At 44.3% G+C, this 23995-nt stretch overlaps 1 protein-coding gene across 1 annotated transcript in view; it reads left to right on the top strand.

Moving 5' to 3' along the window:
- Positions 1–23995, top strand: part of LOC124613431 — a 215021-nt gene that overhangs the window by 8098 nt on the left and 182928 nt on the right. The window contains exon 3 of the mRNA XM_047142169.1: positions 9531–9695. Coding sequence (XP_046998125.1) covers positions 9531–9695 — 165 coding nt within the window. The remainder of the gene's footprint in view (positions 1–9530; positions 9696–23995) is intronic.

The raw sequence follows: 23995 nt of genomic DNA, 5'->3' as shown, positions 1-23995 counted from the left end.
TGGACTGCAAAGCGGGCGCGACGTGTTCAAAGTTCCCTTGTGCCTTATACAGGGTGGTCCATTGATCGTGACCGGGCCAAATATCTCACAAAAAAACTACAAAGAACGAAACTTGGCTAGCTTGAAGGGGGAAACAAGATGGCGCTGTGGTTGGCCCGATAGATGACGCTGCCATAGGTCAAATGGATATCAACTGCGTTTTTTTAAATAGGAACCCCGATTTTTTATTACATATTCGTGTAGTTCGTAAAGAAATATGAATGTTTTAGTTGGACCACATTTTTCGCTTTGCTACAGATGCCGCTGTAATAGTCACAAACATATGGCTCGCAATTTCAGACGAACAGTTGGTAAGAGATAGGTTTTTAAAATTAAAATACAGAAAGTAGCTACGTTTGAACATTTTTTTTCGGTTGTTCCAATGTGATACATGTACCTTTGAGAACTTATCATTTCTGAGAACGCATGCTGTTTGCAGCGTGATTATCTGTAAATACCACATTAATGGAATAAATGCTCAAAATGGTGTCCGTCAACCTCAATGCATTTGGCAATACTTGTAACGACATTCCTCTCAACAGCGAGTAGTTCGCCTTCCGTAATGTTCTCACATGCATTGACAATGCGCTGACGCATATTGTCTGGCGTTGACGGTGGATCACGATAGCAAATGTCCTTCAACTTTCCCCACAGAAAGAAATCCGGGGACGTCATATCCGGTGTAAGTGCGGGCCATGGTATGGTCTTTCGACGACCAATCCACCTGTCATGAAATATGCTATTCAATACCGCTTCAACCGAACGCGAGCTATGTGCCGGACATCCATCATGTTGGAGGTACATCGCCATTCTGTCATGCTGTGAAACATCTTGTAGTAACATCGGTAGAACATTACGTAGGAAATCAGCATACATTGCAACATTTAGATTTCCATCGATAAAATGGGGGCCAATTATCCTTCCTCCTATAATGCCGCACCATACATTAACCCGCCAAGGTCGCTGATGTTCCACTTTTCGCAGCCATAGTAGATTTTACGTTGCCTAATAGTGCATATTATGCCGGTTTACGTTACCGATATTGGTGAATGACGCTTCGTTGCTAAATAGAACGCGTGCAAAAAATCTGGCATCGTCCCGTAATTTCTCTTGTGCCCAGTGGCAGAACTGTACACGACGTTCAAAGTCGTCGCCATGTAATTCCTGGTGCATAGAAATATCGTACGGGTGCAATCGATGTTGATGTTGCATTCTCAACACCGCCGTTTTCGAGATTCCCGATTCTCGCGCAGTTTGTCTGCTACTGACGTTGCGATTAGCCGCGACAGCAGCTAAAACACCTATTTGGGCATCATCATTTGTTGCAGGTCGTGGTTGATGTTTCACATGTGGCTGAACACTTCCTGTTTCCTTAAGTAACGCAACTACCCGGCGAACGGTCCGGACACTTGGATGATGTCGTCCAGGATACCGAGCAGCATACATAGCACACGCCCGTTGGACATTTTGATCACAATAGCCATACATCAATATGAATCGACCTTTTCCGCAATTGGTAAACGGTCCGTTTTAACACGGGCAATGTATCACGAAGCAAATACCGTCCGCACTGGCGGAATGTTACGTGATACCACGTACTTATACGTTTGTGCCTATTACAGCGCCATCCATCACAAAGCGAAAAAAGTGATCCAACCAAAACATTCATATTTCTTTACGTACTACACGAATATGTAATAAAAAATGGGGTTCCTATCTTTAAAAAAAGTGCAGTTCATATCCGTTTGACGTATGGGAGCTCCATCTAGCGGACCAACCATAGCGCCATCTGGTTTCCCCCTTTAAACCAGGTAAGTTTCGTTCTTTGTAGTTTTTTTCGTTCGACGCTTATTTCGTGAGATATTTGGCCCGGTCACGATCAATGGACCACCCTGTATATACATATGAAAAGAATGAAATGTCTGGTAAGTGAGTGAGATCTGCTTCCTTACCTGATACAGGTATTCGCATGAAAGTGAATGCAGTTTGTCACATGTGCTGCAACAATTGAACTCAACAGTTTCACAATCACACAGTTTCACTGTGGTCTGTCAAAACACATCTTTTTAACGTTATTGAAGTTACGTTCAGTATTGGAAGTTTTGACTCTTGAAGTCCTTTGTTGTAACACAGTTCACATCTGCTTATTTATCGATTTCATTTCTGTGAGACGTCTATGTGGTATCTCGTCTGCTCTCACTATTCATCACATTTACTTGGGACAGTAATGTATTCTTGCCACATGACTTATATTCTTTAACCAATGTATAGTATGACAAATGCCAAGACTACAGAAAGAGAACAAACATTTCAACTATCGGACGGACAGTTCATAAATATCTAAGAAACAGAAAAAAAACTAAAAATAAATGGCACGAGAAGGTTTGGAACCCGGCTTTCTGCTTCACGGTCCAGCTCCGTGACCATTTAACCACGACGTCACGGTTCTGACGCTCTTCACAGTGTTGCACTTCTTGTGTTTGGACCGTTCACTGTTTCTGTTGTGCTTTTCTTTCATCATTCAGTACATCTTGTTCCTGTGTTCGTCCTTGATCTGTGTGCATTTTTCGCCATTTCACCACTAAAACTGAGGGGGCTGCAAACACAGCTTTCAGATGATCCAGTTTTTGTGGTAAACTATCTGCATCTGAGATGGTATAAGTTCATTTTACCAATGTACGTAATACCTCATTGCGTTGGTATGAGGGATGACAACTTGATCCCTAGTGTTTATCGTAAGCGCACGTACACGGACTGATATCTTCATGCATCAAGTTGTCATCCCTCGTACCAACGCAATGAGCTCCTACATACACTGGTAAAAAGAGCTTTCACTATCTCAGATGCAGACAGTTTGACACAAGAACTGGACTATCTGAAAGCTGTGTTCAAGCAGAGTGATTGTAGTGACAATCAGATCTGTCGTGCACTACTTTTAGGACATTCGCGGGAACCAACAGAAGATACAAGCAAATCGGTGGCATTCCTACCTTTTGCGGAAGCATATCTTCAAAAATAGGAAGAATTTTAAAGAAATTTGATTTTAAAAGTGTATTCCGTCCGCCAGCTAAGACCAGGGATGTGCTGGGCTCTGTGATGGATGATTTGGGTCTGAGGAAGCACGGGGCTACATGATTACCTGCCACTGTGGGAAAGCCTATATTGGAGAAACGATTCGTACAGTCCAGGCTCGATGCGTGGACCGTCATCGCCACACACGTTTATTTCAGCCAGGAAAATCTGCAATGGTGGAACATTGTCTTAGTGAAGGACATAAAATGTTGTCCGATGAGGCACATGTCGTTGCCCCTGCGTCGCGGTATTGGGACTATGTAGTGAAAGAAACCATTGAAATCACGCTAATAGACAATATTATAAACAGAGATAAGGGGTATCCTTTAAGTAAGAGTTGGAAACCTATTTTGTTTGACATTAAGAAACAACGGTCTACGTTTCAGTCATCAAAAGCTGTCAAAAGTGTTTATAGATTTATCGTTTCCGCGAGCTTTCACCACCGGTGCGCTGTTGTGCCTTGCGCATGGGCGATGGACCTGGAGTCAGTGTATAAGGAGCCGCCGCGGCGTGTTCGATTTCCGTCATTCTCGAGGGTTGGATCCCATCGATTCCAAGTGAAATGGCTGCACTGCTTGGGCTACACTCAGGCTGGAATCAACGCATTTGGAAGCCCCCCCTGCTGCCGCCGCTTGCGTGCCTGCCGCCGCTGCCAGCCTTCCGTCAGTCCGTCTGTTGGCCCGTCCGTCAGCCGCCGCCGCCGCCGTCCGCTGCGCCACAATCTCTGCCACACTCAGGCCCCCACCCCCTACACCACCCGCCCTCCAGGGAGGACCTGCCCTCGCCACCTCCCCCTGCAACCCATGCCCCAGCCCCCTTCCTACCCCGTCCTTTCCAAGAAACCTACTGAACGCTGACCCTGCCTCCACCCTCTGCACAAACAAAACCCCTGATCCCGTGACCCACCTGACACCATGGACGCGACCTCATCCCCCACCCCTTCCACCCACACCTTCGTCCTCGACGCCTGCACCCTCACCTTGGCCATCCGTAAATACTTCCCTAATTCCCCCATCTCCCTTCTCATTCCTCGAAAGGACTTGGTCATTAAATGGCTCAATGCTTCTTTCCACACCGATCATCTTTCCAAAATCTCACGTATCCAATTTGACCCATGAGCCACCCTTACCCCCTAGCACATTCTGTCTTCTTCCCAACTACCTGTGTCCCTGATGTCTGCTGACCTTTACCACCATGATCACGAAGTTTAGCCCCATGATCACGAAGACTGAGGTTTTGGCAGAACTAAATTCCCATCCCGGCATTGAAATCCACTTGGCACATTGCATCTTTAATGAAGCCGGGCCGACTTACCTTATGTGCCTATTCACAGAATCCTCCTCCTCCATTGACTGCCTCCTTACAGAGGGAGCCTTAAGTACAATCTCCACGCCACTTGCAAGAGCTCCCCTACCTGTCCCCCATGCAAAGATTCCCACTTCCTGAAGAACTGCCCCAAACTTACCTCTCCCTCCTCCTGTAAGGCCTGTAATAAACCCCATCCTACATACTCCTTGAAATGCAAATCAAAACCTCCTCCCATCATCCAAGAGCTCACCATTTTTGTCTGCCCTGTTAATGACCCCATGCACCCCAACAACTCGCTCTGGCCTCCTCCTACTGCAGAGAACGTCATCCACTTTGTCACCATTGTCCTCCAAAATATCCACTCCATCCAACACCCCCACATACTTTCCCAAATCACCCTCACTGCCCATTCTGTCTTCCACCCTCACCACCTATGCCACCTGCTCACACAACCAGGCCTACTTCACCTTCACCCCCTTCACCACCCTCGTCTAAATATCCCCTACCATGGCACGACAACATTACAGTATCCCTTACCATGATATCCGCTCTCTGCCCACCCACAAACTCCTCTTCCTCCACACCCTCAATCCACACCACATGGATGCCTTCATCCTAAATTAAACCTTCCTCCAACCCCATTTCCATAGCCCCCTTACACCATCTACTGCGTGCTAACGTGTACCCCCTGGCAGGTGGCAGGGCTGCTATCGGCCACCTCAAGCACCTCCCTGTTCAGCCCCAACCTCTCCTCAACAATCCTGCCGAGCATCTCACTCTCAGTCTCTACATCCCCACCGTTACTTTCACATGTGCCACCATCTACATCTGCCCTCCTACTCCCATCTGTACGATTTCCTGGCCTACATTGACCTCACCTTCTCCACCTATGTGACCTCAGACCTCAATATTCACTGCCGTCCTTCTGACAAACTCCAGGAGTGGCACTGGTTTATCACCACCTTCCAGGAAGACCTAGTTCCCTGCCCCAACACATACATCCCAAATCCAACATCACTCCTGATGTGATCCCTTGACCTCCTCACTACGTCTGATGGTCGCCATTCATGCCCTGTTCCTTGCCCTGACGTTCCTCCTAAACATGTCCACAATTACTCCAATACCAATTGGGATGCCTACCAGGACTCCATACACAACCAGGTCGAACGCCACAACCCTACCCTCCAATTACCTGATGACATCTCCATCTCCCAAACCACTGCCTTCCTCCACCAGACCTTGTCTGACGCTGTTGTCACCCACATCCCTACCAAATCCATCCACACTCACCACCCAGCCCTGCCCCCACATGCTGTCCTCCTTCATGAATCATGTCGCTTATACCGACCCTTCCTCTGCACTCCTCACTGGGACACACTCACCAACCACCAGCAGTTACAAAAACACATCCGCAACATGCTTAATGTGAAGAAATGCCATGCCTGGCGACAAACATGCACACAACTCATTGCCATGCTCCCAATAACCTCTTTCAAGTTTTGGTCTGCTTCCCCCCCCCCCCCCCCCGCTTACTTGGATCTGCATATCCTACAGTACCCTCTCCTCCTTGAGTACCATCCCTTGCCCGCCAACCTCAATAATGCAAACTTCTTTGCCTCCCACCTATCCGATGTTTCTTCCATTCTAGATGATCCCCAATTTCCTTATTCTCTCTTCACCGACATCATCGAATGTACAGATACCTCTGCTCCTCCCCTTGCTCCTGGCTTCCAGTACTTGGGCCACACACCACCATCAGAATACTCCCATCACTACACAGGACATCAACCTCACACTCCACACTAAACACAACACCACCCTCAGCCATAACTACATTACCTACCGCCACCTCAAACACTACCCCCCCCCCCCCTACTTCCTTGCAGTCCTTGCTGCCCTCTACAATGTAATCTTTGCCACCAGCTTCTGCCTTGACCTGTGGAAAACCTCCCATATCCTGATCTTCTCGAAAACCAACAAGCCCCAATCTGATGCCTCTTCCTATCGCCCTATATGTCTCACCTCAGTGTTCGGCAGGCTGTTGAAACCCATCCTTATCCAGCACATCCATCACCACCTCCATCAACACCATCTCCTTCCCAACACCCAACGCAGCTGTCGACCTTCCTTCTTAGCCAACGACCAATTCATACACCTCACTCATCTCCTATCCCGCCAGTTTAACTCCTGTCACTCCATCATTTTTGTCTCCCTAGACCTCAAAAAGGCCTACAACCATGTGTGGCATCCTGGTCTCCTGTTTAAACATATCTATGCCCTTCCTATAAATTATGTCCGTCTGAATGCGTCTTTCCTCTCCCACTGTCCCTCCTACTTTACCATCCATAAAATGCTGATTCCTGCACCTTCCAACCCTCTCCAGGTGTGCCCCAGGGGTCTGTCCTCTACCCTCTCCTCTACCTCCTGTCCACAGCCGATATGCCCCAACCCCACCACCAATCCACCTCCTGCAGTATGCTGATGACACTGCCTTCCTTGCCTTTGCTCCTACCCTTCAATGGTCCCAACACATTCTCCAGAATCAACTTTACCTTTTTGCCACATGGTGTAACCAGTCGCTCCTCAAATTAATGCTTCCAAGACCCAAGCAATCATCATTGGTCATACCATTCGCTCCTTCTGTCTCCTTGATTTTTCCCTTACCATCTATGCCTGTCCTGTCTACCTCTCCCCAACCCTCATCTACATTGGAGTCACCATTGACCATCACCTCACTTGGATTCCTCACCTCTGCTCTATCCAATCCAAATCCTAATCGTCTCCACCTCCTTAAACCCCTCTCTGGCCGAACATGGAGATTCAACCACTCTACCATCCTCCACACCTACAAATCCCTAATCTCTCCCATCCTGTTATGCCAGTCCCACCTGGATATCCATCCCCCCCCCCCCCCCCCACAAATTCTGTAAGTTCCTCCCATCCCCAAGCACCATGCAGTCTGCCCCACCTTCCGTATACACCTCCTCTCCCCCACGTGGATCCTCTATGACTTGATTCCTTTCCCCCATCTGCTCATTTTCCTTGAACATATCCATGTCCTCTACACCTCCCACTGACTTGATCCCCCCGATCCCCTGGTTGCTCCTCTACTCTTGAAGCCTTGCCCACTGCCATGCCTTCACCTTTGTGTCCGCCCTACCCTTCACCTCTACACCTTTTATCTCCTTTCCCAAGGTGGCTTCCATCAACTCCCCCTCTTGGATGATGCCCTCTCTCCCTACATTTAACCCTCCTCACCTCCCTCTCCCTCCTTTTCCTGAGCTCCCTTTCTGCCCCCTTCCATCCTTCTTTTTACCCTGCCTTCCCTCTCTTTGACTCCTTTCTCTTACCTGAGACCTTTTGCTTTCCCCTGCACTGCCTTCCTCACTCTTTCTCGCATCCGCCCTGCCCTCCTTTTCCTGTGTCCTCTCCCTCTATCGGCTCCCCCATTTTTGCTTTTCCTCTCCTCCCCCCTTCCCCCCCCCCCTTCTCCTGTTTGGGTCCTCATCCCCGTCCCCCCATCTGCCTTCATGTCTAGTTTATAGTGCAGTGTTTAAGTGATGTGTCACTGTTGTGCGTCCCATTTTTTTTACATATTGTGAACAGACATTATCCTGTCACTAGGTGTGGGTTTTTTTTAACTCGTGCGAACAGAAACCAGACTGTTGCCATGTTTTTTTTAATTGTGCCTGTCTAATTACTATGAGTTTTAATCAGCATCACCAACCCTTTGTTTTTATGTTTTAACTTCCGCAACTTTTCGCCCAGCTACAGTTTGAACCAGTCACCATTTTATCGCCTCTTTTTACTGTTTATTCTCTACTCATTAGAGGGGAATCGAAATTCAATAAAGAAAAAAAAAACAGTTTTTGATTTCAGTTCCGGTGAGTTAGTGCGACGGATTACTCACCTGAAGTTGGCGGCCAGCTGGACCGCCGAAATATTGTGTCCAGATGATGACGATATGTTCCGGCTGGAGAGCCAACATGAATATCACAAATTACTACGCTAGGAAAGTTTACGAATTTTCCGCGTATAGGTTCCCTCGACAGCTGAAAACGCGTCACCACGCCATAAGTTTGTTGACAATGTTTCCCACGGAAAAGAGATTGAATTGATGTACCTTAAACGTTCTGCGGATTAATTGTCAAACTTTTAAGCGATTAGTTCCAAGGAATCAGAAAGTGTAACTTTCGTAAAAAGTTAGACTACATCTAAACTGATCATAATATCCGTATCCTGAGCCGCAATTGACTGAGGTGGTGTATAAAGTCAGCAGAGTTGTGAATGAGGTGGTCGCACTTCTCCACATGTTGGCTGATAATGTGTTTCGGATGTTTTGCCAGATAATATGTATGTACGCCAATGTTAGTGAGCGTTTTAGATGAATTCCTTCCTTGTGTACCTTAGGAAGGCCATATAGTCCTTGCGGCACTGCTGCTCGTGATTTAATGCGTGGCAAGCCCGACTTACTGAGAAGAGTCATCTCTTGTGTATTGATTTTGTTCGTAGGGTCAAATCAATCCGTCTGTAAGCAACGTCTGTCGAATGATCGAGAACCTTCTTATTGTAGTTGACAAGTTACGTGAAGGCCGTAGAGTTGCTCTTTTCGGCTATCAGAACTACAGTTTCCTCGTCCTCCCACAAATTTCTCAGTGCTGCTCGTTATTTGGAGATACTGGATGTTAGCATTGTTGTCTCAGAAAGGGCTCTAGAGGTCTCGCGGCAAACCACTTCTGCTCTCCTATTTCCAATATCGCTTTCTTCCACTGATTTTACTTACATTACTATATTAATTTCTCAGCACATCGTATTTTGCATAAAACATTGCATACAGATGTTCACTTACACAAAATAAGTTACAAAATATTGAGCTACATATATTTACGTAATCGCAAGAAGCGAATATAATTACATATCTAGTCTTTCTTTGTACAGTTTGAGAGTAAATTACCATTAAATCACGGCTCCTCCTATGCGTAAAATCCGCAAACACCCGGCAGGTAGCGATTTTATGATTACGATTTTTTTTATATCTACCAGTTCTTGTTACGTCAAGGTGTGCACTAATGTGGTGGAGAACTACCGGCGCTTTACTGTGGATGTTCCAGTATGCACCTGTTACCGTGGCAACTGCTACTGCAACTGGAGGGAGATCGAACCAAACGACGAGGTGTGTTCGCTCTCTCTGGGCGCAGCACTCTGCTACTCCGTGTCGGTCCGTAGTCGATGTGGCGTCGCATCAATGGGCGTCGTACGAGGCAGGAGAGCGACTCGTAAGTGCCTGAATGAATCACTCAGCTCCTCGATACTGAAAAATGCCACTCATTTCCTCTTTTTATATTTTTATTCACATGAAGCGTGCCTGCTTCGTAGCTACAGAACGCAATAAATATCTAGTTTAAGTATTACATAATAATTGTGAAGCTCTGCCCTTAAACTACACTATGATTTAGCTTGCAAGGGGAATACAGTTCTCATATACAGCACTGAAAAAAAGACAGCATATTGTACCAGTCTACCAGATCACCGCGCTGTGCTGTGCGGTCGGCCGCTGTGGTCGAGTGGTTCTAGGTGCTTCTCTGCAATCACGCGGCTCCTACGGTCGCAGGTTCGAATCTTGCCTCAGGCATGGATGTGTGTGATGTCCTTACGTTAGATAGGTTTAAGTAGTTCTCACTCAAGGGGACTGATGACCTCAGCTATTAAGTCCCGTAGTGCTTAGAGCCATTTGAACCAATTTTTGTGCTGTGCGTCAGCATTTGGGGTTGAAATACGTAGATTCTGCCACTTCAATACATCTACATAAATACTCTGTTTTCCAACACGAAGAAGATTCACACATTTAAAGTATTTATATACCGTTACAACAGAGGCAACCCCCGTTTATGAACATAATTTTGTTGATCGTCAAAGTTTTTTGTCAAGTTTGATACAGTTTTCCATAAGTTTCTCTTTTCTTTGAACCTCCTCAATTACTTATTCGATGTATTTCAGTCTTTGTTTTCACCTGCAGCTTTTAAACAGCTTTCAGTCTTGACAGCGTATTCCATGACATCTGAACACATGACCTACCACCCTATTCTTTATATTCGACACAAACGGTTCAATTCTTTCCTTATCCTGTTTACTGCAGCCAATGATTCATTGTCATTCAATTTTGTGCTCCAGTTGTACATTCCCAGAAATTTCTTCTTCGTACTGAGGTCGATGTTTGTTACTAACTGGCTTCTCTTGACCAGGAATTTCCTCCTGGCCTGTTGAATCATTTCCATATCATTTTTGTTTCATGCACAATGCGTTACTTTACTTCCAGGAAGGCAGAATTTTCTTAAACTCATCTGCTTCCCTGTCCCCAGTCGTGATGTAAATTCATCGCTACTTCATATCCGCTACTCCTAATCGCTTTCGTCTTCCTGCGACTTATTGTTAATACATATTTTGTGCTCATTGAACTGCTTATTCCATTAAACACATTCTATAATTTTTCTTCATTTACAGTGAAAATAGCAATATCATCAGCTAATTTTATCAGTGTTACCCTTCCACACTAATCTTTAATCCCAATCCTCAACTTTTCATTTATCTCCTACGATGCATCTTCGATTGTAGATTGAAAAGTAACGACAAAAGACTACATCTCTGTCTTACAACATTTTTAATCTGAGTACTTCTCTCTTCATCTTCCATTCTTTTGGTTCCTTTTTGGTTCTTGTAGATGTGACATCCGTCTTTCCCTAAATCTTGCTTCTATTTGTTTGAGAATTACGGATATCTTGCACCAGTTTACGTTATCAAGCACTTTTTCCACGTCGACAAATCCTATAACATGTCTTGATCTTTCTTAAACCGTACTTTCGATTATCAATCGCAACGTCAGGACTGCCTCTCCGGTGCCATTACCTTTCCGAAGGCCAAACTGATCGTCATAGAAGAGGTCCTCAATTTCCTTCTTCAGTAAATCATTCTTTCTAACAACTTGTATGCATTATCCATGGTGCTGATTGTCATTATTTATTAGTAAATTATCATGTGCATGGTTATAGAGGTATTTTTATAACCCTCTTGTTTAGCTGAAATTGCTGATTTAATTTCTGGTGAACAGCACATAGGCCTCTCTCTCATTGTTTTTATTTTGCTTTTCTCTTGAACCATTTAAAGCACATTTATTGTTCTTCCAATAGAGCAATATTTCCTACGTACTTTGTCCAGTTATTTGGGTAGTCTTAGCAAAATCCTTCAAGACTTCCTTGTTGCCGAAAATAATCTTTATAGACTTCCTCTTTTTCCAGCCAGTATCTCCACTTCAGCCTATTACTTTCATTGTGTTTTCTTGTTTACTATTATATAATTCGTAACTGAATGGCAGCCACAGTTTGTCCTCATGCAATCGTGTGTATCTGTTTTTCTACGCAATGTCTCTTAATAACAGTGGTATATCCAGATTAGTGGCAGTTTGTTTAAATAGTCCAACAGTATTACATATTCGTGTATTTCCTGCCCTTGGTTTTAGAGCTGTCATCAAGATAACTTTGTGAATTTTACGGTAGTCGTTCATTACTTTTTTAAGTTTTGGTAGAGTGCTATGGAGTTGTAGCGTTTCCCTTCATCTAATGTCTGTCCAGAAATTTAATTGTACCTTTAAATTTTGACTGTAGCTCTCATAACTATTTCATTAACACACTAATGGTCTGTGATGTTTGTTCCCCAATTATGTCTCACATACTGAGAGAAATTAATTACTCGTTGTAGTTGACTTGGTACAACCATCACCAAAACAAGTGACTCTGCATAAACTGTAAATATGCCTGGCTTCATGCAACTATTTGAAGAGTTTAATACCATTAATTTGTTAGAAATTGATTTGCTTCCTCAAATGGATGGCAAACATCTAAAATCAAACGTGACCTTTTTAGAAACCTTGGCCAGGCTTCTACCAGAATTGAGGAAGTAATTTAAGATCGTTACAAATTCCTGTGTGTATTTTTCTAAAATTGGATTTAATACTGTATCAACACTGTTTGGTAATACTGTATTCTGAATGATTACTTTTGGTGTATAACAGTATAACCATGTGTGCCTTTATTGAGGACAATTTTTGCTAACGGTAATTGAAACTACATGTTCAGTTCTACAGTCAAGGCTTTATGAACATGGGCCTGGTAGCACTCATATGCACTTACTGCTAGGTTAATCTGTTGCTAACAGTTGATGGTATGTGATAATTAGTATAACTTTTCATCAAATTGGTACTTTCACTATCGTTGTGCGGCCTGATCGGAACATACTGCATAACATTTGTATTTTTCTGTAAGTACATGGGGGACACTCATTCTCACATACAATTTAGCTTGTAGTTCGAAGTGAGACATTTCCTACATGTCGCCTCTGATGCACTTCCTTGTTCTTCATGTACGTCACTGCCTTTTGAGACAGGTTTAGGCATGGTGGAAAATATTCTGTTCTTTGATGACAGTAATTTGGTAGTGATAGGTGTAGTATTAGCAGTATTGGTACAGGAAAAAAATTCAGAGCTCTGCAGTTCGCACGAAACTCAACTCCTTAATTTTTGATGACGAGAAATCAACATCGTCTGCGTAGCATTAGTTTTTAAATTTCTTATCCTGGACAGTGTTGGACCAAATGACGATTTTCAGCGGCACACGGTTAATGTCCTTATGTTGAGAGAACGAAACGGTCTTCGAGGCCTGTGCAACAAATGGACTTACATACATATACACATAAATGTATACTTTAAAAAATTCCATTCAGCCAATGACAATGGTTAGTTGTCAACTTCACGAGAAACACTTATGCATGTTTAAAATGGCTCATGTTTCAATAAGCAATCATTGAAAATAAAATAAACAACATGAATTTTTGCTTAAAGATGGGAAATAACTCTGTGACATCAAACCTAAATCACAATTACATAAATTGCACAATATAAATGAAATATTTTGGGACTGAATGTCGACTGTCACCTGAAAGTGTAGTGAGCATACAAAGACACGGAAAGAGGACGTCATGACAATATTATATCCATACAGCTTCTGTTATAAATCCCTTCCTAGTGCTGTCCGCTCTTTCTAAATAAGCACTGGCGTTACAGCTTCCTGTCCCGACCGTTACACAATACCAGCGTGTAATTAACCGTGGCCTCTCGCTTGATCACTGTGATAACGAGCAAGCTTCTAATAGAATTAAGAACGCGTGGACAGATCACAATGCTACATAAATAAGGGTTTAGATAGACCCAAATTAACAGTACTATTGAATAAGTTCTTAGTTTTCTATACTAGAAGCTCATACAACTAATTAATGTGGTAACAACGAAATGTGTGGGAAAGGATGCTTCAGCTGTCAAACTTTTACAGATTATTGCGCTAACAGCTACTGCATCGTCAGTAGCAACAAATCACACACAAATATTGAAATAAATGGATCTAACTTCATCATGACTAGCCACATGACCTAGGTATCATACTTCTTTTAATGCGAAGTGATAATTCTTTATACTTAGTGTTAAGCATACTGCACATAACAACTTAAGCATCTCATTTAATTGTAGGACATTTTCTTCCAGATAATTGCAAAGGCAGATGTATCATGCCATATACCATATGCAGCCTCAGATTTCACCCACACAAAATGCCACCCAATAAACGCTGAAGTTTGACTGGCTACTTCTTCAAACCAGATGGCGTACAACAATACTGGTAATTTTCCAAAGGAACTATAAATGGTGTTTTCGGCCTGTCCTTCAACTTCATTTATAACTGTGGTTAGCTACTCCGCAAATCAGTATTGGAAAAGTACAACTTTTCTGAACTGTCCCATTTCTCCGCTACACGTATTTTGTAATAGACAAGCGTTCATGATCATATAATTGCACTGAGGTGGAAAAAATCATGGGATACCTCCTATTATCGTCTCGGATATCCATTTGACCGGCGTAGTGCAGCAGCTTAACGTGACATGGGCTCAAAAAAATCGTTGTACCTCCATTGCAGAAATACTGAGAGGTACTGCCTCTATAGCCGCCAATAATTGCGAAAGTGTTGCCGGTGCAGGACTTTGTACACGAACTGCCCTCTCGACTATATCCCATAAATGTTCGATGGCGTCTGGGTAGCCAAATGATTCGCTCGAACTGTCCAGAATATTCTTCAAACAAATCACGAACAACTGTGGCCCAGTGACATGGCACACCGTTGAGTTGGGTTGTTTTGGGGGAAGAGACCAGACAGCAAAGTCATCAGTCTTATCGGATTAGGGAAGGACAGGGAAGGAAGTCGGCCGTGCCCTTTCAAAGGAACCATCCCTGCATTTGCCTGGAGCGATTTAGGGATGGCACACCGTAGTTTGGGAACGTGAAGTGTATGATTGGCTTCAAATGGTCTCCAAGAGCCTAACATAACCATTCCCAGCCAATGGTCGATTCAATTGGACCAGAGGACCTAGTCCAGTCAATGTAAACATAGTCCCTACCATTATGTAGCTACCACCAGCTTCCAAAATGCCTTGTTGACAACTTGGGCACTTGGTTCCGTGTGTTTTGCAACTCAATCGGAGCCTACCAAGGGCTCTTACTAACTGAGATCGGGGCGCATCTGATCAGGGCATGGTTCTCCGGTCGTCAAGGGTCCAACTGATATTGTCCGCGCTCAGGAGAGGCGCTGTGGGCCATGTTGTGCTGTTAGTATCGGCACTCTTCGTCGACCGTCTGTTGCCATAACACATTAACGCCAAATTTCGCTGCACTACGATAACGGATACACTCGTCGTACGTTCCACATTGGTTTCTGAGGTTATTACACGCATTTTTACTGTTTTGGCACTGCTCTCAGTCTTTAAGTGAAGGCTGTCTGCCACTGTCTTCTTCGTGATGAGAGGTAATGCCTGAAATTTGGTATTCTCGGCACACTGCTGAAACAGGATCTCAGAATATTGAATTCCGTAATGATTGCCGGAAAGGAATGTCGCTTGCGCTTACCTGCAACCACCCTTCAGCGTCCAGAGTCTGTTATTTGCCGTCGTGCGGCCATAATCACGTCGAACACCTTTTCACATAATCACCTGAGTACAAATGACAGCTTCGCCAATTCACTCCCCTTTTATACCCTTATAACGACATTACCGCAATCTGTATATGTCCACATCACTATCCCATGACTTTTTTTACCTACGTATATTAAGATGTCTGAAGTCAGAACACAACGCACTTCGGTTGCATCTGTTAATTTCCAGGTTCCATTGCCACCGGTGCTCCCAAGGACTGGTACTTTTCTCAATAATATCGTCCCATTATTGCCGATTAAGCAGATCCTCTATATCCAACTGCAGGGATGAGGTCCATATTGGAGTTCATGAAATACACAGTCAGTTCCCAGTTGGGGACATGCGTTGTTACCGGGATTTCACTCACATAGACGCACGAAGATCAAACAGGTTCTCAAGTTTTAAGAACTCCTTCAATTTTAGTTTTTCTATTACTCCTAGTGTTCTACATTCTCCTGTAATGCAGCTAAACTTGCAGCTAGCATATATTAGGGTCCGAATTTATCCAATGCAGTTCACCATCATCCAAAAAATCCAAACTGACAACGAACAAACCGTTAGTACCTCTGGCTCCGTTAGTGCCTTAAGTATCTTTGGTACCAAAGTGATTTATTCCAATAAAAACTACCAATTCGCAGTCTGTTCCCCATCTGCGACAATACTCATGTGTACAAAACCTTGTGCTTCATCCACTTTGTCGTTCTACTTACAGTACGTCAGTCACAAATAACCCGTTTACCAGCAACCCAGTTTCTATGCTTCCCCATAGTAGTTTCTTTCCCGGCACCCTGAGATACTACATCATGCGAAATAATCCTTAGTGTCCTTAAAAGAAGTCGAAATGTTTGACATTCTACCAGAAATGAATATTGCGATATGCCATAGATATGCCTGACAATTTTCAAACATCGGGGCCCTCCACATTAATATGAAATCAGAAGTAAAAATTTCAAACGGCCAAGATCACTGTAGTACATCATGTATTTTGGTTACTAGTTTCAGCAAGCTATGGAGCCATCTTCGAATCTTATGAAACGCACTTCAATGAATCTCGATCATGTGCACATTATACCGTGTCACATCATAAAAAGGCATGTTACTGTAATGTCTTTCAGCAAAGTGACACGTTATAATTTGTACATGGTCGAGATTTATTGAAATATATTGCACAAGATTCGATTATGGCAACATAGCTTGCCGCAACGTTTATATGCTATATGCCACAGAATTCTACAAAACGATCTCCGTGGTCAATTTTAGCCTAACGCTTATATAGGACATCTAGCCCAAAGATCTCACAGTAACCATCACCTATACGGAGCAAAACTTCCACACATTTCCAGAAATGTTTTGCTTTCACCTGAAAGAGCGATATAACTACCACCCACTGTACGTAACTATATCATGTTGGGTTTAACTACCGCTTTCCTATGAAATCAAAACTTACCACAGACACGTGCACACCTTTGTATGTTTCCTTCCATCCACTAAGCCGAAGAGACAAAATTAAACCTTAGTACACTTTTCAATTGTGCTAGGTGACGCTGGAGCTCCCATTCCCGTTTAACGGCGAGGCCACATTCCCATTCTGTGGCCTTTTATAATTCCATCTATCCTGTCCACCATACCATTCCTGATGCCCATTCCTCTTCATTTCCTACACTGCGACTGATGGAGTGTCACCATATGTATCCAGAGCGCCCACAATGTGAGCAGGACGAACACACTATTTACAGCGGATGCAGGTCACATCGTCCAGTCTCCTCTAATGCTGTTAAATGCCTCCTATTCTGTGACTTGCAGCAGAACCTCATTAATGTCATCACTTTCCGTCAGTTTGTAAGTATATTCGATAGTCTTCCTACTAAATCTAAAGAACTCTTGTGCACTGACCCCGTCTGTTTGATACACTGTTTACCTGCTCACCGTAATGTCTACAACTGTTCTTGCTCCTATAACGCCCGCATCAGAACATCAAATGTCTAAGCATTTCTTAACTACTCACGATGCAGCACATACCTTCTCACCTGTCCCCTAGTATAACATAGCCTTGTCCTTCTGAGCAGCATCCCAGCTTTGCAGCTGTAATTAGGTTGTCAATAAATATTGAATCAACCCCCCCCCCCCCTGCTTTGCACGAAAAAGACGACAGCAGGGTTGTGATTTTGGCTTGTAGTATGGTATAAACATACGGGATAAATATCTATCCCCTGTTACTGCATCTACCTGCTTCTGTAAGTCTGCCCCCGCTTAAGATATTTGTTCTTGCAATATCTTAACTACCTCCGCAGTGATAACCGCCTTGATCCGCTGGTTTGCAGATTGTACTGCCTATGTCAACAACAATAGGAAAAACTCTACCAGGCAAAATACCATAGGGAAAAACTTGATATCAACGTCGCACTACTGACTGCAAACACTCCTACTCTTTGTACTTATGTACTATCCATGGGCATTCATTACATAATGTGTCATGCCCAGGCCTTCTGTACTTAAAACGGCTCACCGCTGAGAACTGGTACATGGAGCACTGTGCCCCAGCAAATTACACAGCTCACAACGTAGCTTAAACCTCCACCAGTCTATTTAGTGTGCCTTCTAATTCCACTTGAGTCGCTTCCTGAGACCCCTTTCATGAGTCTGACCTTCAAACCAAATCTCCAATCCAACTGGTCGACCAAGGTGAACCATTCAAATGGAAAGCAGTCATAACATTTAGTTCTCACTCACTACGCTGACATGATGATGCTGGACTCCGTGCCACGAGATCCCTCGTTGTCGTTGGCTCACTTTTGACTCCATCGTAATGGAATGTGTAGTGTGGACCCTGATAAACTGCGAGGATGGTCGTCTCTGACATAGAATGCCGTCTGTGGGACGGTGGGTTATGTAACACGATTAGAAGAACTGAAGTAGCAAATGTGTTCTCTATTCACTAAGACCCTTGCACAGTACTAGATGGCGGTGACTCAACGGCTTCCGTTGACCCCAGGTTAACAGTGGCTACAGCTGCATCAGGCAACGTGACGCATTTGGTCACAGCGGTGTGTGAACGTTGGCCGGGAGCGCAGCCTTGTGTTCCGTGTGTGTGTGTGTGTGTGTGTGTGTGTGTATGTGTGTGTGTGTTTGTATATTTCTGTGTTCGTGTTTATTTGCGCATGCAGCTGTTCCAAGAATAGATCAAGCACATGACGCACTGGCACGCGTGCTCCATACCCAAGAGCCCTTGGAGACGACCACAAAGAACATAGTCACTACGCAGGTGGCTCCTCTTGGTGGCTGAGGTTCGCACACATGAATCAACAGGTCTATCGGCTCCTAGGCTAGCAGCTAGTGCAGAAGGGTGCTGGATGTACATAGGGATTGGACATCATGGGACGACAGGTTAGTGTTGAGTGTGTCTCGGAGTCTGTAAAAGTTGAAAGACTAGATATTGCTATGGTCTGCGAGAAAGGTATTTATAGTGGCTGTGCACAGCTTTGTTGTGACTGAGCTCTACCCTCAGTCAGCCAAGGCAACACAGCTCACTACTGTGGCGGACTGGGGTCCTCCATCACGTCAAGTCAGTAATATTCGGGCCTTGGCAGCAATATTTTACAGGCAACTAGGTTACCCATGTCACTACCGTTTGTGAAGTATACCCACAGGAATGTCGTCTCAACATTATCCATAGACTTATTTTATGAAGATTCAGTACACAGTAAACGGATACAATTTTCGAACTAAAGAAAAGGATCATAATAGTAATACTGAAGACGAAAAATGACGTCACTGTAAGAATCTGTCCAAATGTACGATGTAAGTACATGTACCAATTTTTTTTGCGCATTAAGGTTAAAATGAGTAGTTAATACATTAACTGGAGCAGTCATTATAAAGGGTGAAGACTCAGATTGAACTCACACTGAACTCAGATGTAGAAAGCATTTCCAACCCGAGAATAACAAAGTAGAATAATTTCCCAAGTACACACGTAAAACTAGATATTTAAAAAACTCCGCTAAAGCATACTTCTTAACTAGTATTTAACAATCAGTAAAAGTTATTTAGAAAAACGACAGGAGGACACTGCGAGAGGGCTGTACAAGCAATGATCACACGCACGGCACAGCGGACACACCAGGAACCGCGGTGTTGGCCGTCGAATGGCGCTAGCTGCGCAGCATTTGTGCACCGCCGCCGTCAGTGTCAGCCAGTTTGCCGTGGCATACGGAGCTCCATCGCAGTCTTTAACACTGGTAGCATGCCGCGACAGCGTGGACGTGAACCGTATGTGCAGTTGACGGACTTTGAGCGAGGGCGTATAGTGGGCATGCGGGAGGCCGGGTGGACGTACCGCCGAATTGCTCAACACTTGGGGCGTGAGGTCTCCACAGTACATCGATGTTGTCGCCAGTGGTCGGCGGAAGGTGCACGTGCCCGTCGACCAGGGACCGGACCGCAGCGACGCACGGATGCACGCCAAGACCGTAGGATCCTACGCAGTGCCGTAGGGGACCGCACCGCCACTTCCCAGCAAATTAGGGACACTGTTGCTCCTGGGGTATCGGCGAGGACCATTCGCAACCGTCTCCATGAAGCTGGGCTACGGTCCCGCACACCGTTAGGCCGTCTTCCGCTCACGCCCCAACATCGTGCAGCCCGCCTCCAGTGGTGTCGCGACAGGCGTGAATGGAGGGACGAATGGAGACGTGTCGTCTTCAGCGATGAGAGTCGCTTCTGCCTTGGTGCCAATGATGGTCGTATGCGTGTTTGGCGCCGTGCAGGTGAGCGCCACAATCAGGACTGCATACGACCGAGGCACACAGGGCCAACACCCGGCATCATGGTGTGGGGAGCGATCTCCTACACTGGCCGTACACCACTGGTGATCGTCGAGGGGACACTGAATAGTGCACGGTACATCCAAACCGTCATCGAACCCATCGTTCCACCATTCCTAGACCGGTAAGGGAACTTGCTGTTCCAACAGGACAATGCACGTCCGCATGTATCCCGTGCCACCCAACGTGCTCTAGAAGGTGTAAGTCAACTACCCTGGCCAGCAAGATCTCCGGATCTGTCCCCCATTGAGCATGTTTGGGACTGGATGAAGCGTCGTCTCACGCGGTCTGCACGTCCAGCACGAACGCTGGTCCAACTGAGGCGCCAGGTGGAAATGGCATGGCAAGCCGTTCCACAGGACTACATCCAGCATCTCTACGATCGTCTGCATGGGAGAATAGCAGCCTGCATTGCTGCGAAAGGTGGATATACACTGTACTAGTGCCGACATTGTGCATGCTCTGTTGCCTGTGTCTATGTGCCTGTGGTTCTGTCAGTGTGATCATTTGATGTATCTGACCCCAGGAATGTGTCAATAAAGTTTCCCCTTCCTGGGACAATGAATTCACGGTGTTCTTATTTCAATTTCCAGGAGTGTATTTTAAAGACGACATAATATATCTTGCTGTAAAAGCATACATACAAGATCTGTCATAAATATACAACCAACTTTCTTCCACTTTTCCGATTTCAGTAGTTGGTTAACATGGCCAGTGTCCGTCAAAGTAGCTCCCAAACTGCAATGAAGATTTCGCTTTCTGAATCTCGTCGCCTAGACAACAAGATACATAATTATATGGAAACCAAAAGTGGTCACCCTACATGATACACAGTGGCAGCCTCAGTGTTAAGGAAAAAATGATACTAATAGGGATTTTTTCGGAGTCATCACCTTTGACTGGTTTGATGTGGTCCGCCTCGAATTCTCGCTCCACCGGCCTCTTCATTTCTGAGTAGCACTTGCGCCATGCGTAATCAATTATTTGCAGGGTCTGTTCCATTCTCTGCCTTCCCCTACAATCATGAGGGTGGAAAACTAAAAGAGATATCGTGAAAGTAGTCACATTCAGATAAAAAAGTGCTTCTAATTCAAAGTTGCACAGTTGTGCCAGGAAGAAAAGAAGTAAAAACAGGCAATGATACTTCTACAGAAAAGAATCTTGTGTGCGTCAGAAATGCTAGGGAAGTAAAAAAAGACAGTAAAATACAACTGGAATGACTTTAAGAAAACGGAAGAAATCGGGGTAAAAGTTAAAACTTCTAGAAAACAAAGGCGTTCCAGACAAGTAGTTTCTCTAGAAGACTTCAATAAAGCACTTTTCCGAATAAAATTTCTGGAGTATTATGAGCAGAAGACGATGACTGCTTGTATCAAAGTCATAGACTGTCCTGGTGTTGGGTTGCGCAAGCTCCAGTGTACATAGTGCTTTTGGACGTAACCTAGACTGTCATTAATGGAAGCGTTGCTGTCCCCAAGATCTAACGAGACGAACAGATATTTCATAATGTGTGCCTTACACCCAAATCACTCAAATCGATACCAAACGTTATATGTCGATAGTGTATGAACCAAAATACCGATTTGGTTCGTGTTGTGTGCTGTCGTCCAGTAGAACATACGTAAACAGTAATCAGAAGTGTCACCAGAGCTATGGAGCACAGGAAAAGCGTATCTCTGAATTACAGTGTTGTTGACCTCGTTTGGGTGAGAAGACAGAGCGTTCGACTGTTGGACTAAAGACCCTGCATGCAAATCGCAATGATGACAGTCTTTTCTTTCCTGTTTGTAAACCTATTTTGGTGAGAAACTGTTATAAGGGGGAACACTTTCCTGACATGTAAAAGGAATTTTCCGAGTTTGTAAGAATGTTCTCTTGGTAGTAGAATTTCCCTTTGTTAGTTGAATGTTGTGTACTTATTATTGATCTTATTATTTTGTCTATTATTAATTATTATTATTAGTATTACTTCCGCACTTGTGAAGCAATTGTTTGTTTATTTTTCTGTTCTCATTTTATATCCTGTGAAACTACAAAGCTACTCTATAGGTTTCCTACTTTCAAAGAAACTAAGACAAAGCAGGCTGCCAAGAGGACATTGCTGTAAACTCCAAACAAGCCTTTTATATGTCATACACACGTTGTCCCATATAACACTTCCACGCATAATACACCAAGAAAATCTTTCGACATTGTGGTTTGAATTCAGGACCTTCTACGCTAGGATCAACCGCTCTTCCAACTTCGCCGCGGAAGCAACAGTTGCTAGTTACTCATATCTAAGCTTTTGATGTCCTTCGTAATTCTGGTGTTAGTTTTAGTTAACATTTACGCTTGTTCCGCTCGACGACAGCATATAGCACGAACTAAATCGGAATTTTGGTTGATACTCCATCGACATACAACGTTTGGTACCGATCTGAGTGCTTGACATCTGCAGGTTTGGGTGTTAGTAGCATGTATCACTTTGAAAGCATGCATTAGAAACAGGACGTAATATCTAGATCTAACATCTGTAATCCCGTTATGCTTCTGCAAAGTCGGAAGGATACTTTGAAGACTTTTGTTTCCACATATACCGACAACATACTGCAGCTAGTATTTTTCTCGCGATGACGTGTGCTATCGGCTAGACTGTTGCGATATGATATAGTTCACTAAGTAAATAGGTATTTATAAGCTGAAATTTCTACGAAGGATCTAAGGTTCACACATTATTTTCCTTCAGAAAGGCCTTTATTTCATTAAGTTTCAGTTCCCAGTTAGTTGTACTAATGAGCTTGGGGTTCACCTTTAAACACAATAGTACTTGGAGTCTCTCCCCGGTTAGCCGGCCGGAGTGGCCGAGCGGTTCTAGGCGCTACAGTCTGAAACCACGCGACTGCTACGGTCGCAGGTTCGAATCCTGCCTCGGGCATGGATGTGTGTGATGTCCTTAGGTTAGTTAGGTTTAAGTAGTTCTAAGTTCTAGGGGACTGATGACCTCAGAAGTTAAGTCCCATAGTGCTCAGAGCCATTCATTTCTCTCCCCATTTACATCTAGCAGTCTATCCAGTATGCATAGACTGCATTATTTTAATGATCGAGATGCATTTTTTTGGAATTTTGAAGATTCAGTTTTGTAGCACGAGATTGCGATTGATAATGCGCCACACGTCTCAGTTCATCAACCTCTCTATTAGAGCTTACAATAACGTTTATGTCGTCAGCATAATCATCACAGACTGCCTTAATACGAGGGTTGGAACTTAAATAGTGGCAACTATTTATTTAGAGCTCGTACAAAATAGATACGTGTTTCAAAGTTTTTCTGACCTTCAAAGTAGTCACCAGGATTGTGTATAACCCATCGCCACCGATGTGGAAGTCGCATTATGCTCTTAGCAGTGCCAGTTGTGTTGACAGTTCGAAAAATGGTTCAAATGGCTCTGAGCACTATGGGACTTAACTTCTGAGGTCATCAGTCCCCTAGAACTTAGAACTACTTAAACCTAACTAACCTAAGAAAATTCATAACCTAAGAAAATCACACACACCCATGCCCGACCGAAGCAGGATTCGAACCTGTGACCGTAGCAGTTCCAGACTGTAGCGCCTAGAACCGCTCGGCCACACCGGCCGGCGACAGTTCGAGTGGCTCGGTCTATTGCCCGACGAATTTGTAGCAGTTCTGAAGCGAATGCCGTGAAGTG

This window comes from Schistocerca americana, chromosome 1, assembly GCF_021461395.2.
Source record: "Schistocerca americana isolate TAMUIC-IGC-003095 chromosome 1, iqSchAmer2.1, whole genome shotgun sequence".
NCBI classification, from domain to species: domain Eukaryota; kingdom Metazoa; phylum Arthropoda; class Insecta; order Orthoptera; family Acrididae; genus Schistocerca; species Schistocerca americana.
The sequence above is the reverse complement of the archived record's forward strand: the minus strand, read 5'-3'. Positions and strand labels throughout refer to the sequence as shown.